The 15283-nt window shown below is 50.6% G+C and overlaps 7 protein-coding genes across 7 annotated transcripts in view; 3 read left to right on the forward strand and 4 right to left on the reverse strand.

Annotated features, from left to right (window-relative positions):
- PPTG_01163 (hypothetical protein) overlaps positions 1–89 on the reverse strand; it is a gene marked incomplete at both ends in the record, with an annotated part of 3366 nt that extends 3277 nt beyond the window's left edge. The window contains one exon of the mRNA XM_008892767.1: positions 85–89. Within this exon, the coding sequence (XP_008891015.1) occupies positions 85–89 (5 nt within the window). The remainder of the gene's footprint in view (positions 1–84) is intronic.
- A 327-nt stretch (positions 90–416) lies between these two features.
- PPTG_01164 (hypothetical protein) lies at positions 417–4359 on the forward strand. The gene has a single exon (XM_008892768.1). The coding sequence runs from the start codon at positions 459–461 to the stop codon at positions 3687–3689; it is 3231 nt and encodes a 1076-aa protein (XP_008891016.1). The 5' UTR covers positions 417–458; the 3' UTR covers positions 3690–4359.
- Positions 3734–5017, reverse strand: PPTG_01165 (hypothetical protein; the record flags this gene model as incomplete). Its single annotated transcript, XM_008892769.1, has 1 exon — positions 3734–5017. Exon 1 carries the CDS (start codon positions 4934–4936, stop codon positions 3734–3736), a length of 1203 nt encoding a protein of 400 aa, XP_008891017.1. The 5' UTR covers positions 4937–5017.
- Positions 5018–5163: 146 nt separating this feature from the next.
- PPTG_01166 (hypothetical protein) lies at positions 5164–9057 on the forward strand (the record flags this gene model as incomplete). Its single annotated transcript, XM_008892770.1, has 6 exons — positions 5164–6819; positions 6888–6974; positions 7047–7864; positions 7927–8329; positions 8388–8495; positions 8568–9057. The coding sequence occupies 6 exons, from the start codon at positions 5164–5166 to the stop codon at positions 8994–8996; spliced, it is 3501 nt and encodes a 1166-aa protein (XP_008891018.1). The 3' UTR covers positions 8997–9057.
- Positions 9058–9456: 399 nt separating this feature from the next.
- On the forward strand, positions 9457–10849 carry PPTG_01167 (hypothetical protein). The gene is made up of 2 exons (XM_008892771.1): positions 9457–10749; positions 10824–10849. Exon 1 carries the CDS (start codon positions 9564–9566, stop codon positions 10425–10427), a length of 864 nt encoding a protein of 287 aa, XP_008891019.1. The 5' UTR covers positions 9457–9563; the 3' UTR covers positions 10428–10749; positions 10824–10849.
- On the reverse strand, positions 10639–13540 carry PPTG_01168 (hypothetical protein). The gene is made up of 6 exons (XM_008892772.1): positions 13314–13540; positions 13111–13236; positions 12825–13039; positions 12335–12754; positions 12175–12269; positions 10639–12112 (listed from the first exon to the last, which is right to left on the reverse strand). Exons 1-6 carry the CDS (start codon positions 13358–13360, stop codon positions 11552–11554), a joined length of 1464 nt encoding a protein of 487 aa, XP_008891020.1. The 5' UTR covers positions 13361–13540; the 3' UTR covers positions 10639–11551.
- A 214-nt stretch (positions 13541–13754) lies between these two features.
- On the reverse strand, positions 13755–15260 carry PPTG_01169 (hypothetical protein; the record flags this gene model as incomplete). The annotated part of the gene is made up of 1 exon (XM_008892773.1): positions 13755–15260. One exon carries the CDS (start codon positions 15258–15260, stop codon positions 13755–13757), a length of 1506 nt encoding a protein of 501 aa, XP_008891021.1.
- Positions 15261–15283: the final 23 nt, after the last annotated feature.

Here is a 15283-nt window from a genome sequence, read left to right on the forward strand (position 1 = left end):
GGCGAATTGAGGAATGGTACTCTGGCAAGCGAATTTAACAGCAAGTGCTGGACCAGGTCAGGAGAATCTCACTGTGTCACCTACAGCATTGCACACAGCTGCGTGAATCACGGCCTGTGGTAGTATAATGGAGCAGACAAGTAGCAATAGAGAATTTCAATGCAACTATCGTGATCTCTATTAGAGATCACGAAAGTTGCATGTGAGTCATCAGCTGCTTTTCGACCACGGCCAAGTTGATCATCAACGAGTCGCTGACAACGACCGCTTTTGAATCGTATTGATTTATCAGGCAACAAATTAATGAGTTGCTGTTCCTTGCACATGGGGTCTAGCCTAGACCCGTAGTACAGGCACAAACTCAATTGCTTAGTTTAGTGTGTACCACACAATACCAATAACATTTGCAGTTTGTACCCACTTCTTTTTCTTAAGCAGATCAACTTTCTCTAGTTGTCATGGGTGTGCAGAATCTGTGGGTGTTGCTGGCGCCCGTGGGGCGGCAGATCGAGATAGAATCTTTGGCCGGTCAGGTACTGGCTGTGGATGCCAGTATCTGGCTCACTCAGTTCGTCAAGGCCATGCGTGACGACGAAGGTAACATGATCCGCAATGCGCATCTCATGGGTACTCTGCACCGTGTGGCCAAGTTGCTCTACTATGGGGTGCGTCCGGTCTTCGTGTTCGACGGCCAAACACCGGAGATCAAGAAGAGAACAACCGCCAGACGTAGGAAGAGACAGGAGCAACAGAGCGCCAATCTACGCCATACAGCGCAACGCATTCTACTTAACAGACTGAAGCAGGCTAGACAGGAGATGAAGAAGAACGGAGGAGCATCAGCACCTGCTGTTGCACCTGGATTTACACTACCAGAAGCTTCAAGCAAGAAGGAGGAGGAGGCCAAGACAGAGGTAGAAGCTGAGATTGAAGAGGTAGAACAAGAAACTATCGAAGAGCATGAAGAGAGAAGTGAGGAAAATGGAGTTCAGACGGTCTGGGGGGCAGCAGCAGAACAGAAAGACGAGGAGGAGCTGACATTGGACGATATTGATCTGGACACGTCCAGATTGTCGAAAATCGATCTACACGCGGTGTTTTCACTGCCTCCTCACTTGCAGAAAGATATGATCCAGAGGATTTTACGTGACCGGCGTCAGGAGGTGAGGGATCAATTTATCCCGCTAGCTGGGAATCCAGAGAAATACTCGCATACGCAGATTTCAGCATTTCTACAGACAAGTGCATTGAATCGACGGATTGAAGCAGCGAAAAGACAGAAACGCGAAGAGGAGATGGAAAACCAGGGCGGCGTTGGCCAAGGACATCGCATTGACTCGAATAGTAATCGATTTTACATTTATGAGAACGATGCTAAGCGAAAAGAGGACAAGGACGAAGAAAGTGACGATGTGGTCGCGGAGGTTGAACGAGCCTCTGCCAATGAGGCACTCCAGGTACAAGAGGAACAAAGTGATGCCTTTAAGCCAATGGAGAAGCGACCTCTGTCGGAGTTTAACTCCGGAAAGGCAGGGTTTATTCCTGATCCCAAGGCAAAGGAGGTCACAGCTGCATGGGTCGCACGGCATCAGGTTCGTGTGGAACAGGAGCCTATGCTTGCGATCGAGAAGATCAGACGAGCTCGACTTAAGATAGAAGAACCAACTTCGTCCGCCGAGCCACCTTCCACCGTTGAGGACAAGCCGCTGCCAGTGCACGACGTTAGTGTTTCGTTAAAGCTAGAGGATATTGATCCAGAAGGGATGGAACGTTTTCAGAAAATGCTTCAAGCATCTGCGGGCGAACCTACTGCTGCCACAATTGAAGATGAGGACGACGATGTCCAGTGGGAAGAGGTGACAGCTTCAACCGAGAAGCCTTCGACTATTTCTTTACACATGGAGACTGTAGAGCAAGAGATGGCAAGTCAGGCTTGCAAGGTTGTGGCAATGACTGAAACCTCTACGGCTATACACACGCCAACGTCCAAGGATGTTGAGAAGCCTGAAAGTGATGAGGAGATGGAATGGGAAGACGTACCAAGTGCATCTGTTGATTCTGCCCTCCCCGGTACCAATGGTACTCATGAAACGAAACAAACTGTAATGGAAGACTCTCTATTTGTCACCTCTAACGCTCAGGATCAGCATAAAGCTGATGATGTGGAGGAAGGAACAGATGAGTTGTTTCTGACGCTGAAGAACGAGATGGAAGACGCGAAAGCGCACGAAGATCTCGATTTACTGAAAGATGAAGCGTTGCAGTCTGCTATGGCGACGGCCTCCAATTTAACTCAATGGGCTGCAGGTGCTGTCCGCCGAGCACTGCAAGCTCACTCTCTGCAGCATGGTGGCAGAGCTGCAAGTCCAGGTGGAACGCTAGACAAACTGGGAACTCGGTCTACCCCTACAAAGGGTACAGCTGAAGCTCCACTCGAGCTGTCAGACGAAGACGATGAGTCAAAGTCGGATACAAAGAGCGCTGAAGTGGTTGTAATTGAAGATGAGGAAGACGATGCTACCGCATATACCGAAGCAGCAGACAGCCACGAGAGCTTACAAGCCGCCTTAGCAGCTTCAATCGCTAGTGAACAAGAAGAAGAGAAAGCTGGAAACACCCGTGTTCGCTATCTCCAGTATTCACAACCAAGTGAGTCTCCTCAAGGCAGCGCTGATATCGACACCGCACACCCAGAGATGGACGCAGCAGTGTTGCAAAAGGAGCAACTCGAGCTAAAGAAGCTCCGCAGTCGACAACTGCGTGACACGGAGGGCATTACAGACGATATGGTGGCTGAAGTCATGTCGCTTTTGCGTTTATTTGGTGTACCATTTCTCGTGAGTCCCATGGAAGCCGAAGCTCAATGCGCTGCGCTCGAACAACTTGGTCTCGTGGACGGCGTCATCACCGATGATAGCGATATTTTCCCATTCGGTGGCCAGCGAGTCTACAAGAACATTTTCCACCACCAGAAATTTGTCGAAGCGTTTTCCGCTCGTGACATTGAGCGAGAGTTGGGGTTCTCACGAGAACAAATTATCGCATTGGCGCTCCTCCTTGGTAGCGATTATACGGATGGTGTACGAGGTATCGGCATTGTCAACGCAACTGAGATCGCGGCTGCTTATCCGGGGGTCGAAGGTCTTCGTGAATTTAAGGAGTGGGTTGGTGAGTTTGACGTTGCTGAAGAAGCTCATCGTGTAGCTTCTAGTGGTTCTAAGAAGAAGAAAGTGAGTAAGGAGAAAGAAGAGTCGGAAGACAGCGATGGTGAAGACGAAACAGCTCGTGAACGATTCCAACGGTCTCATGCCACTGCGCGACGGAAATGGGAACTTGGGGACGAGTTTCCGAGCAAGCAGGTGGTTCAAGCGTACATGACTCCACAAGTGGATCGTTCTGAAGCTCGCTTCTCATGGAGTGCTCCGGATGTGGCAGCACTGCGCAACTACTGCGCTAATGCGTTTGGATGGGATCAACAGAAAAGTGATGGAGTGTTAAAGCCTCTTGAGGAGAAGGCACGAGCTACTGCTGCTTCTGGTGGTCGACACATCCAGACGCGATTGGATCGCTTCTTTACGAGTTATGATGACCAAGTGCACTATGCTAAGATCAAAAGTAAACGCTTACGCTCTGCTGTCAACCAACGCGCTGGCAGCAAGACTGACAAAAGTAAGAAACAGCGAAAGTGAAGCTAGTGTAAAAATTGAAATCGTGAGTATAGTTGGTGAGTAACTCATCGAATTGTGGCGGTTGAACCTCCAGCAACTGATGGCACTGCTCCTGTGTGGCCGTCGTTCACTGCTGTGAACGTCACAGTTCCAGTTGCTTGGGATGCGGCGGCTGCGGCTGCCTTCTTCTGAGCTCGTTGTGCATCGATCCGGCCTTGAACTATAGCAGTAAAGTCTGTCATGTAGGCAGCCACGACGTCCAGATCGATCATAGCGCGTTGACCATGATGGATCACGTCGGCCTCCGATATTCCACTTGCGGTTTTTCCTGAAGAGTTCATTGGAGCTGATGAAGAAATTCCAGAAGCTCCAGCAGAGCCATCGTGACTGTCATTACCGGACTGGCTAGTACTTCCTTGGCTTCTGTAGCTGCCTTCGACATGTTTAAGAATCTGTCCGTGGATCCCACTAGTACATCTTTGCAATAGATTGCCAATAGCCATGATGATCTGACCCAACGCTAACGTTTTCTGTGTCGTGGCTCGGAGTGTTGCATCTGTCTCGTGCTGTAGACGCACACCGAGCAACTCCTCCCGCTCAAGAGCACGTTGCAACGCTGCGATGCGGTTGTTGAATGTTAAGATCTCGTTGGCGCGTTCTTTCTGGAAGGCAGCAAACTCCAGTCGCTTGGACTCACTCTCCTCTTCGTGAGTGATTTGGTTCCGACTCAAGTCGCGGTTAGTTTCACGTAAAGTGTGGTAGCGGTTCACCAGATCGCTCACTTCGGGGTAGTCTTCAGGTACAGCCTCCTGGACAAGCTCTAGATAGCGAGTATACTTTAGATGGTGGCGAACCTGTGCACCTAAAGCGTCGCTCTCTCGCTGTAGTGCGGTAAGCTGGGCCTGTAATCTAGCTACTTCCTGCTCCTTGCTCATCCGCTGCTTGACTTCGTCGCTGGCTCGCTTGACTGCGCGATTGCGCTTGGACTCATTCTCCTGCAGGAACTTGTTAAACTTGATAAGCGACTCTTGCAGCTCCAAGTCTTTTTTACGCAGTGCCTCTTCTCGGCGATGGAAAGCGTCTTCACGACGAGCAAATTCTTCCTTCTGAGCGTCTAGTGCTTCCTGTACTTCGAACATCTGCCGACGCTTCTCCAGCAACCGCGTCGCAGGGGATACGTGATCCAGCGTCAGTGTTTGCGGCATCTTCGACCGATTCATGATCATAGAGGCGCCAGCGCTCGTCAACGCAGTGCCACGAGGCTCCATCGCCAATGCTCAAAGAGGTACAATGGGGCTCATGAGAAACAGCTCTACATCTATAGCTCCACATCTATTCTGAGCGGAAGTTGTAGCCATCTGTATACCCATCGAACAACATGATATCAGATACGCTGCATGATAGGTATTCATTCGATCTTGAAGAGGCGCATAGATTTCGATGTTGAAGGTCTCAGTTTTATATCGTACTTGTCCTGATAACCAGCACGTTGGCCATGCCGGAAGAAGCGAGTGGTGCGTCTCACCAAGAAGTGAGGGAAGATGGCAGCGAGTGGACGAGCTCGAGACGAGTCGGAAGACGAGCACGAACTGCCAGTCGAGGAGAGAGCAAAGTGTCGACTATTAGTGACCTCCGCGTTGACACGCGGACCACAGTCGAGATGGAGCGAGTTGTAGAGGAAAGCTCTTCTCAAGACAATGTAGAGGAACAACAGGACGCAGGACGTGGTCGCAGCAGCCCACGTAGTGAGCACTCGGACCAGCTGGAGGAGCCTGTGATCCCAGTGACCGTTCTACCTGCTATGCAAGCGGAGACCAAACCTCCAGGTCGCAGGAGCCCTGGATTTGTACCAGCAGAGCATGTAGCAGGGAGGGACGAAGGAGAAGAGACGGAAGAAGATATTGCACTGTTAGAATACTTATCTGGTACGGAGAGCGATTACTATGAACTGGATCGAGCGAGTCGCAAAGGCGAGGACGCTGAAGTTATGTCATTATCGCCTAGATCAAACGACGAGAGTCTGGGTACTGCGGAGGAGCACAGCGCCACAATCCGCTATATGACTGTGACTCGTCGAAAGATGGTACATGCCCAAGAAGCTCCACGACAGGCGTCGAATCATGTAGTAGAGTCTCCACCTGGTTCAAGAGATACCGAACGGGAGGCAGAACATACAGAGGCAAAACCAGCAGACACCACTATTCCATGCAGGATGAGACCGACCCAGGAGAGCGACAGTGACTGGATTCCGTGCGAGACTGAAGACGGACTCACTTACTACTACAACCAGCACACACAAGAATCCCAGTGGACTATTCCAACTGCCTCTGGTGCTCGGACTTACACAAGCGAGGAGCTGTTTGCTGAGGTATCAGATGAAGAGATAGATTCGAGACAGCTTAGTATCATGCTGCACTCCGGTATGGATCTCCAAGCTGTGAATTCTGACGGCCTCACACCACTGCACGTCGCTTGTAACGTGGGAAACGAGCAAGCAGCAGCACTGTTGGTTTATTACGGAGCCAAGTTGGACTCTCGGGCTATTCGCGATGATGCTACTCCGCTCATTTTGGCTTGTCGAGCCGAGAGTGAAGGAATCGCCAAGCTGCTGGTAGAGTCCAATGCATCACTCTCTGCGTGCGACAGCAGTGGAAACACAGCGCTTCATGTAGCTGTTTACTCTGGGAATGAAGGGCTGGTTATGTTTGTTCTACGTGGCTGTGATTACACTTTGCTTAGCCAGAAGAACAATGAAGGCGAGACCGCTCTACATATTGCAGCAAAGCTCGGTTACTTTGGAATTGTTCGGAGCTTGCTGGCCTACGGTGCAAGTGTAAAGGACGAAGACTCTCAAGGTCGGACGCCGCTGATACTAAGCATCTTAGAGAACCACGTTGAGTGCGTCCAACTGCTGCAAAGCGTCGAAAGCAACGCGAGTCCAGCGAAGTCAAGCGCAACGTCTCAATACAGCTCTAGCTCTACATATGCAACGGAGCGAAGACCAAGTGGGACAGAGCGCGATGCATTAACTGTCCTCCAGTCATATCTCTTCCAGATTCTCCCTAACCACTCGGCATCTGAATCACAAACGGTTTTCCAACTCGTTGAAGAAGTGCGAGGACAAATTGGAGCACTCAATGCAAGTTTACAGGTAAGAGGAAAAAGCTGGATGGACTGCAATAAAACACTATATACTTATGGCACTTATTGCTTGGTTAGGCATCCAATGGACGAGAAGCGCATTACCGGGCACAACTAGAGGAAATGTCATCAAATTTGACAGTGAGTGCTGAAGACCTGAACAAGGTTCGAACGTTTGAAATTCATGAGCAAACCAACGTTATTTTAACGTTAAAAGCCGTAATATTTGTGCTTTAGGAGAAAACTCGTTATGCGGATACTCAGAATCAATTGGCGGTGCGTGAATTGGAGCTGGAAGCGAGTCGCGTGTCCCATCGTGCTCTTTCATCGCGATGCGAGCTTTTGGAATCTATTGCTCGCAATGCACAAGAAAAACTGGGAAGAGAGCGCTTAGAGCACGCACGGTACGAAGAAAGTATGCAAGAAAAACTACATCACAGCTTACAAGAAAACGCCAACGTTATCGAGTCGTGCAGGCAGCTCCAAGCAAGTTGGAGTGAACGACAGCAACAGTACGATCCACGACTGGGTCGTCGCGATAGCCAGGGATTTTATGAGATTTCGGAGGGTCTGACACAATTATCCAGTGTACACGAATCTATCGGAGAAAACTATCAACTTCTAGAAACTGAGGGGTCTGCCAGCGTAGCGTCCGGCAATCAACCAAGAGAACGATCGTCGAGTGACTATCATTATCAACAACAACAGGACTCTCGCTACTCGTTTGAACAGTATCCGTATGATAATACTCCAGAACTGATCGACACACCTCCACCACTAGTCGACGGTGATGAATCTCGAGAACCCACGGACACTGTAACGCCACCTATTTCTCCGGCAAGAGTTGGTGCTGTCTGGAATCGCTTCTTTGAGAACGTAGGGCAAACAAGTGAACCACGCGGTCCTGAACAACCGGCAATCCAATATCCGTCGAGTTCGCTCGTTTTTGATGCTGTCCGGAAGAATGATTTGCGAAAACTTCAAGAAGTTCTGCTTCGAGGGGTATCTCCGAACCAACGAGACGTTGCTGAGAAGGGCACGCCTCTCCACTTGGCGTAAGGATTCCCGTACTTGTGTCCGTGTATTGTGCATCTGCTCATCCTGTTCCTGTACGCAGATGTGAGCTGGGTGATCTTGACTCGGTCATGCTATTGAGTGAGTTCACTGCGGACTTAGAAGCTCGAGATGAGGCGGGGAATACGCCACTACTTGCTGCGTGCTTCCAAGGCAACTTCGAGTGTGTCAAGTTCCTTTTGCAAAGTGCTGTCAGTCTCCAGGCAGCAAACGAGAACGGCGACTCTGCACTTCATCTGGCTGCGTGGGATGGCAGCATCTCGTGTGTTAAGATACTACTCGACTATGGAGTTGATCCAATGGCGACGAACCGATTTGGTCTCACTGCCCTTGGAAATATGAAGACTCGATCTCCAATGAGACACAAGTTCGACGACATGCCGGAAGATCATCCCATGCGCAGAACTCTCGTGATTCTAGAGGATGCTGAACGGCAAAGACTACAGGTACCGGTGCACTAAATAACCTCTAAAAAGTAATTATGAGAAACTTATTTTTTCACAGCAGGTGATTGAAGACAAATCCACGAGCACTGAAGATGCCAACGAGCACCATACACAGTCGCCCAAAGAAGAAGTCAGTGCAAAACCATCAAGAAAGGCTTCATGGACGGTAGGTTTTCGTGACTATTATGTTAAAAAAAATAATGTCCGGATATTTTACATTTGACTGCTTGAACTGCAGCAATGGTTTCTTGGTTTCCGAGGCGCTCACCACGACGGCCCGATTGCTAAGTCTGAAAAGCAGCAGAAGAGTGCGGAACCAAGTGATACCAACACATCTACAACGTTTACCGAGCATGAAGCTGATGGCGACGATGGCGACGATTTAACTATGCACGAAAAATCCAGTTTGATGCTGAGCGAGACGCGACACAAGCCATTGACTCCGCCGCCTGAAATCGAGGAAGCTCTTCGACAAGCGAAGGCTGGACAGCTCGGTAGTGTTTACGAGCCACAGAGTTCTGCTGCACCAACGTATCCGATCACACGACAGGATTTGTCCAAGCACTTAAACCTGTCGCCAAGTGTACGAAACCCCTCAAAGCCTCATCCCCCAGCAGTCCCAACTAGTGTTCGAGCTCGATACGTTGATACATTCAACACGCCGTAGCATTAGAAAAGCAAATGCTTAGTACACTCGAGCAACATTGAAGTTGTTGACCGCTTGGGGCCCTTGCGTGTTGACAACATTTGTCGAGCGTCTGCCCTGATGTCCTCGATGACACTCTTCGGCAGCGCTTGAACGAAAGTTTCCCTTTCAAAATGTTTCTGAACGTCATACTTAAGTAAAGTTTTTTTTCTGAAAAAAAAAGTTGTTGCCTTGACTGCTCATAGCTTGTGACCCACCATAATAAAAAAAAAAAAAAAAAAAGAATCAAAGTGGTCCGAAACCAATGCGCACTTTTTCTATACAAGTACTTTTTATTCAAAAATCCATGACACAGAAATTGTGATCGATATTGAGTGAGCCTTTTATAGTCCTACATGTATACATGTTGTATATACAGTATAAGGCACATAATCAGACGATAATCAGATAGTAAGTTGCACTTTGTGTTCCTTACACCATAGAGCAACTTGAAGCAGCAGATTCGGCGGAAGAATTCTGCGCCGAACGGCTCTTGCGGCCTATTCGACCAAGAGCGCGCGCGTGTGCACAAACCTCCCCAATATAGTAATGATGCCATCTCCATCCAGCCCAATACTGCGTAAGAGCCGCTCGCTAACGCCTGACGCCGCCGTCAACATCAGCTCCAAGCTGCGCCGCAACTCGCTCGTAAGCGACCATGAAGACATGGTTTTACTACGTGAGAAACTCACCCGCATCGCCGTGGGACGCCACCACAGCACACCGGACGCCATAGAGGAAGAAGAGAAGGAGAGACGTCGCAGAAGCAGCAGCGGGGGTGCCCATGAGCACTTCAAAGTGTTCCCATTGCTGCCTCCTGAGCGCACCAACACACCGCCGTCGTCCCCGCAGCCTCGCGACGTGCTGCGTAAACAACTTAAGCTCAAGCAAAGGACAAGGAGCCATAGAACGGCCAGTGGAACTGAGGAGGACGTTGAAGGACTCGTGATGAGTGTGGACGAAGTGGAAATCACGGCCATGGAGGACGTCGAGGAGGACAACCACGCTGTCCATTCTCCACCTCGTTTACGAGGACATAAGCGGAGTCCTCAAGCCAGATTGTCCATACCTGGTCATTTACGCGTCCTGTCGCCCTTCAGTGTCCTCAACAAGTATCCGGAAGGGCTGAGAAAGCGTAAATCCGTCCATGTGGACGATGCAGCCGATTCAGAGGACCAACCCAGAGTGAGTTTGAAGAAAACGTCCAGTCAGATTAACATCTTGGCGTCTTCGGCGGGCAAATTGTCCCGCAGCAGTAGCGCCGGTGGAGCTCTCTTTCAAAAGTTCGCAGCTAGACAGAGGCTGCAGCAGGACCAAGACATGGAGGACGCATCTGGGCTCACAACCCAGCCGCAATCCCCGCAGAACTCACTGTTTGGGAACAAACATGGCCAACTATCGGCCTGTTCCTGAAGGAGCAGAGGAACTCCATACAAAATTGACCAGAACAGTGAGTATTGGAACTGTAGCTGCCTCCCTGGCTGCTGTTTTGGAGGTGAAGCGGGACTATTCCAACGCTAACGAAGCGGTAGATCGCGGCCCGCAGTGAGTGTGGCAAGATGCAGCATTGCATCTTTTGGCACGAGAAGTTAAGTGTTGAGTAGTGGCAAGTGCATACATGTCTCCTCCATCATCATCTAACAACCTCTCTGCGTTGAAACATCAGCGTCACAGCAGAGGGGAAGTGATGTCAATTGAGGCGTTTTGGATTCTACACAAAGCGCCAATGATCATTGTGAGTCTGCTGTGTTATTGCTGCAGGCCTGAGCTAGAACTGTCACCAATGCTGTTCTTTTGCAAACGTACTAGAACAAACACAAGCTGGGACTTATCCGACAACCCCTTTGTCTAATTGTTTCGGACGGTAGGCATCAACTTGCCACTCCCGTTTCATTATCAGCATATTGAGCACCTGTCTTCCTCGTCTTGAGACCGTAGCGCTAATTAACAACCAAGAGTGGCTGGGTTGATACCACTTCAGCTAAAGTTGCCGAACTGACTGAACGCCTGCTGCTGTCTCTGCTGTTGCTGCTGCTGTTGTTGCTGCTGCCCCATGCCACCGAAGCCTCCCTGGTTCATCATACCCATTCCTGGCTGTTGCATACCCATTCCTGGTTGTTGCATACCCATTCCTGGCTGCATGCCCATACCTCCCATCGGTCGAGGCTGCATACCGCCCATACCCATTTGCATTTGACCGTAAGGCTGCTGCATTCCACCCTGGTTCATACCGCCGTAGTTCATTCCACCGCCCATGGGGTTCATACCTCCAGCTCCCATTGCAGGCTTACTGGGCATACCAGCGAGAGTATCCAGACCACTGAAGCTGTTGGAACTTGCGTTGGACTGCTGCTGCTGACCAGGACGACCTGCGTTGCTGGCATTGCTACCGGTAGAACTTCCCAGGTTGTTGAGGTCGAAGAGCGAAGAGCCAGCTCCCCATGCGTCGTTGCTCTTCTTCTGCTCCGGCTGCGGACCAGAGTTCGTTCGCGTCTGACTCATCCCTGGGTTCGAAGCTGTGCGGCTCTGCTGCATGTTCATGCCACCCTGCATAGGCTGTTGCATACCTCCCTGCATTCCACCCTGCATTCCTTGCATACTGCCCTGCATACCGCCCTGCATCCCACCGAACTGTCCAAACTGCTGCTGGTTGAACGCAGGAGCAGGTGGGGCTGCGGTGTTGCCTTGCTGGCCAAACGCGTTGAAGCCCTGCTGAGCTGGTGCAGGGAAAGCAGCGAACTGTTGAGCGTTCCCTTGAGCAGGGGCACTGGTGTTTCCGAAAGCATTGAACGAGGCTTGTTGCTGCTGCGGCTGTGCGCCGAACGCGTCGAAAGACTGCTGAGGAGCGGGAGCAGCGTTTCCAAACGCAGCAAATGACGCCGTTTGAGGCGCAGCGGCAGGAGCAGCAGGAGCAGGAGCAAACGGGTCGAATGTGTTTCCAGCGGGTGCTGCGAACATGAAGCGTTAAGTGTCGATAAAAGCCAATTGAATAAAGATGACAAAGTTGTACCTGCAGCGGGAGCGGCACTGAAGAAGTCGCTGTCCAGAAGAGACGGCGCTGCGGAAGGTGCTTTTGTTGCAGGCTTGGGCTCAGGTTCCTGTAAAGCCAAAACAGGTGAACATCTCTAACAGTTACGAGATTACACGTAAGCACACATACCTCTTTCTTCTTCGCAGCTGCCTTTCTCTTCGACGACGCCGTTCGTCGCTTGGATCGGACTTCCTCTTCGGACTCCGACTCACCGCTTCCGTCATCTATCCATTTGACAACGCTGTATCAGCACCACACTCATATAATACACTTTCAAAGCCTCACATACCACGGTCATCATCAGCGTAGCGACTGGAGTAGCTCTTGTCTTTCTCCTGGTAGCCTTTCGAGTCGTTATCGCCGTAACCTCTGCTACCGCCACTGTAGCCGCCTCCTCCCCCACTGTAACTCGTACTACCACCGCCACTGTAGCTGCCACCACCGCCGCCACTGTAACCACCACCGCCACTGTAACCACCACCGCCACTGTAACCACCACCACCGCCACTGTAACCACCACCACCGCCACTGTAGCCGCCACCTCCTCCGCTGTAGCTACTGCTGCCACTGTAACCTCCTCCCATTCCACCGCCAACGCCGCTGCCAATACCCACATACTTGTTACGCAGACGTCCAGCCTTCTCACGCTCCGTACGGATCATATCATTGTCGTTCAGCATATCCACGAGCTGCTTGGCCTTGTCACGCACTGAATCATTGTAACAACTTCAAATGTCAGCAAAAATGCTCTTCAATTGTGTTTTGTGCTCTTAACGCACCTCCGTTGCCACGGTCGACAGATCCATCGTGGTAAGAGAAGCCCGAGAGGTGGCGCAGCTTGAACATGTGGTCGCGTGCGTTCTCGATCACACGCTCAGTACCGTTCTTGATCAGGTGCTCCAACAGGCTTAATGCCTTGTACACGGCGCGCCACTGGCGGCCCTCGGCGTCTAGCGCTTCCCAGATCTTGCGCATGATGACTCCATAGGCCTCACTACAGTTGAAGAGCAATGAGCTGTCAGTTGAAGAGCACATTGACACGTATCAGATCAGACAGCGCCGTACTAGTCGTAGGTGAGCTGTGCGATCTCATTGAGCAGTGTACTAGACGCGCCCCAGTTCTTGTTGGATAGGGCCTCCTCCATCTTGCGCTCTACATCTGTGCCCATCTTGGCCTTGACGGCGCTCTTCCTGCAGTTAATGAGCACAAGATCATTTCATGTTAGTATCATAACAGTTAAATAGGAGATCAAGGTTACAAAACGTACGCGTCGTCCATGACATTCTTGAGCTTGTCCAGCGCGAAGCGATCCATGGCTACGGCTGTAGTGTCTGGGCTCTCTCTCTCTCTCTCTCTCTCCGGGTGGCGCCTTGGCCTGGAGGTTTCTTCGGTGTCTTCGGTCGAGGAGTGCGAGAGGCCCCCACGTATGTCGGACGGATGATTTTGCAACAAGCGAAGGGACGCCGAATTACTGGGAGTTTGTATGCTGAATCTTTGCGATTGGATAATAAAGTGCACCACCTATTAGACGACATTCGCACGACATTACCAGGACTTCGCTTCAACTTGCTGTTTTTCACTGTTTCAGTATATTTTTATTCCTGTTTTTATTCCTGATCTCTTGACAACAAACAAATTTTCAAGCAAATGTACGCCTGTGGTTTCAAAGAATGCAGCCATTCCTGCATCGTACTTGTATTTCAAGTGATTACCCTGTCTTTACGACTACAAAACTGTCCAGAACTGCTCTATTCGCGCTGTTGATGAACTTCCACGACAGCATTGTACGGTTGGCCTGAAGTGTGGTCACTCCAAAGTCTGCGTAATTCGAAAGCACATTCCACTTCGCGCTCGTGTGGGGATTATTTTCGTGGCCCTCAATACCGCCTCCAGCGCCACTAAGAATGTAAACCGGGGCTTGAGGATTGCTGTACGTCTTGCGATCGCTGGAGACGCCGTCCAAGATAGGCTGATTGTTGCGAATTGGGGTGTGACGCTCGTAGCAGTGCTCATGAGCAGTGAGAACCACGTCCACCTTGTACTTCAGGAAAAGCGCTTCGAATGCAGCCTGCATACGTGCGCTCTGGTCTATTGGAGTCCCATTTTTGCTGGTTGATAAATCGTAGATAGGACGATGCATGCCGACGATAATCCAAGGAACGTTAGCTCGGTTTGCCGCCGCCTTCTTCAGGTCAGCCTCCACCCACGCCAACTGGTTACCGAAGTTACCGTTATGGCTAAAAGCGGTGTATTTGTTCTGCGGTGCACCGGGATAGTCCGTCTCAGCAGAGATCGAGGTAAAGTGGATTGGGCCGTTCTCAAAAGAGTACCACATATTGAGCTTCCCTCCGACCTCTTTGGACGGCATCTTGAATCGTGCGTTGTAGGCTGTGTAATTTCCCAGTGCCTTGGACTTTGACGGTGATACTTGACAAGCTGGAGAGTGACACTCGGCCTCGTGATTTCCAACGAGAACCATGTACGGCACCGAACTCATGATCGGAGTCAACGAGTTCATCCATTTGTTGTATACTTTCTCGTAGAAGAATCCAAAAGCTTGTCCGGGCATGAGAAAGTCGTCGTCAGCGTAGCCGACATCGCCAATGTGATAGATTAGATCAACTTGATCAGACGTTAGCGAGTTCACGTAGGCGAGGGTGTTTTTTGACTGATCACCAGGGCCAAAGTCACCATACACTACCATGTTGAACGTACTATTATCCGACGCAACACGAGCAGTAACAAACGAGTACACGGCACTCACGTAGTCGGGGGTGGATTTGCTGCCCACCTTGTAGAAATACTTAGTGTGGGGTGTAAGACCGGAGATCGTCGCGTGGTGGTGGAACATATTGTAAGTGTTGTCGCTGTAGTAACTGGATTGGGAGACTGGTGTGTTGACCAACGCCAAAGTGTCCTTAGACTTTCCGATCCAGACAGAGCTGTCTTGCACCTGTGAATATGTCGACCACGACAGAGTCATGCCGGTTCCAGCACTAGCACCTGCGTACGCGAGGTGGAGTTGTTGAGGGGTGAATTCGGCACCGTTCTTGACTTGGCACGGTTTGGCGGAATTACCAGTGGGTGCGCATAGGGCTGATGGATAGCAACTTGGGGAGTTCCACGTACACGCGGTGTTGCCGTTGATATCAAGTGCCGCTTCGATGCAATTACACGTGAGGATTGCCAGTCCTACAGCAAAAGCCTTCAGCATGACAGAGCTATCGTTGATTATTT

This window comes from Phytophthora parasitica, assembly GCF_000247585.1.
Source record: "Phytophthora parasitica INRA-310 unplaced genomic scaffold supercont2.1, whole genome shotgun sequence".
In the NCBI taxonomy this organism is placed as follows: Eukaryota; Oomycota; class Peronosporomycetes; order Peronosporales; family Peronosporaceae; genus Phytophthora; species Phytophthora nicotianae.

Bases quoted from the DNA above. Each gene is read 5' to 3' on its own strand.
- PPTG_01164 (XM_008892768.1), top strand. From the start codon at position 459: ATGGGTGTGCAGAATCTGTGGGTGTTGCTGGCGCCCGTGGGGCGGCAG.
- PPTG_01167 (XM_008892771.1), top strand. From the start codon at position 9,564: ATGATGCCATCTCCATCCAGCCCAATACTGCGTAAGAGCCGCTCGCTA.
- PPTG_01168 (XM_008892772.1), bottom strand. From the start codon at position 13,360: ATGGATCGCTTCGCGCTGGACAAGCTCAAGAATGTCATGGACGACGC. The intron at 12,755-12,824 runs GTGCGTTAAGAG...ACAATGATTCAG, and splicing joins TGTCGACCGTGGCAACGGAG to TGCGTGACAAGGCCAAGCAG. The intron at 12,113-12,174 runs GTATGTGTGCTT...TTGGCTTTACAG, and splicing joins CAGCTGCGAAGAAGAAAGAG to GAACCTGAGCCCAAGCCTGC.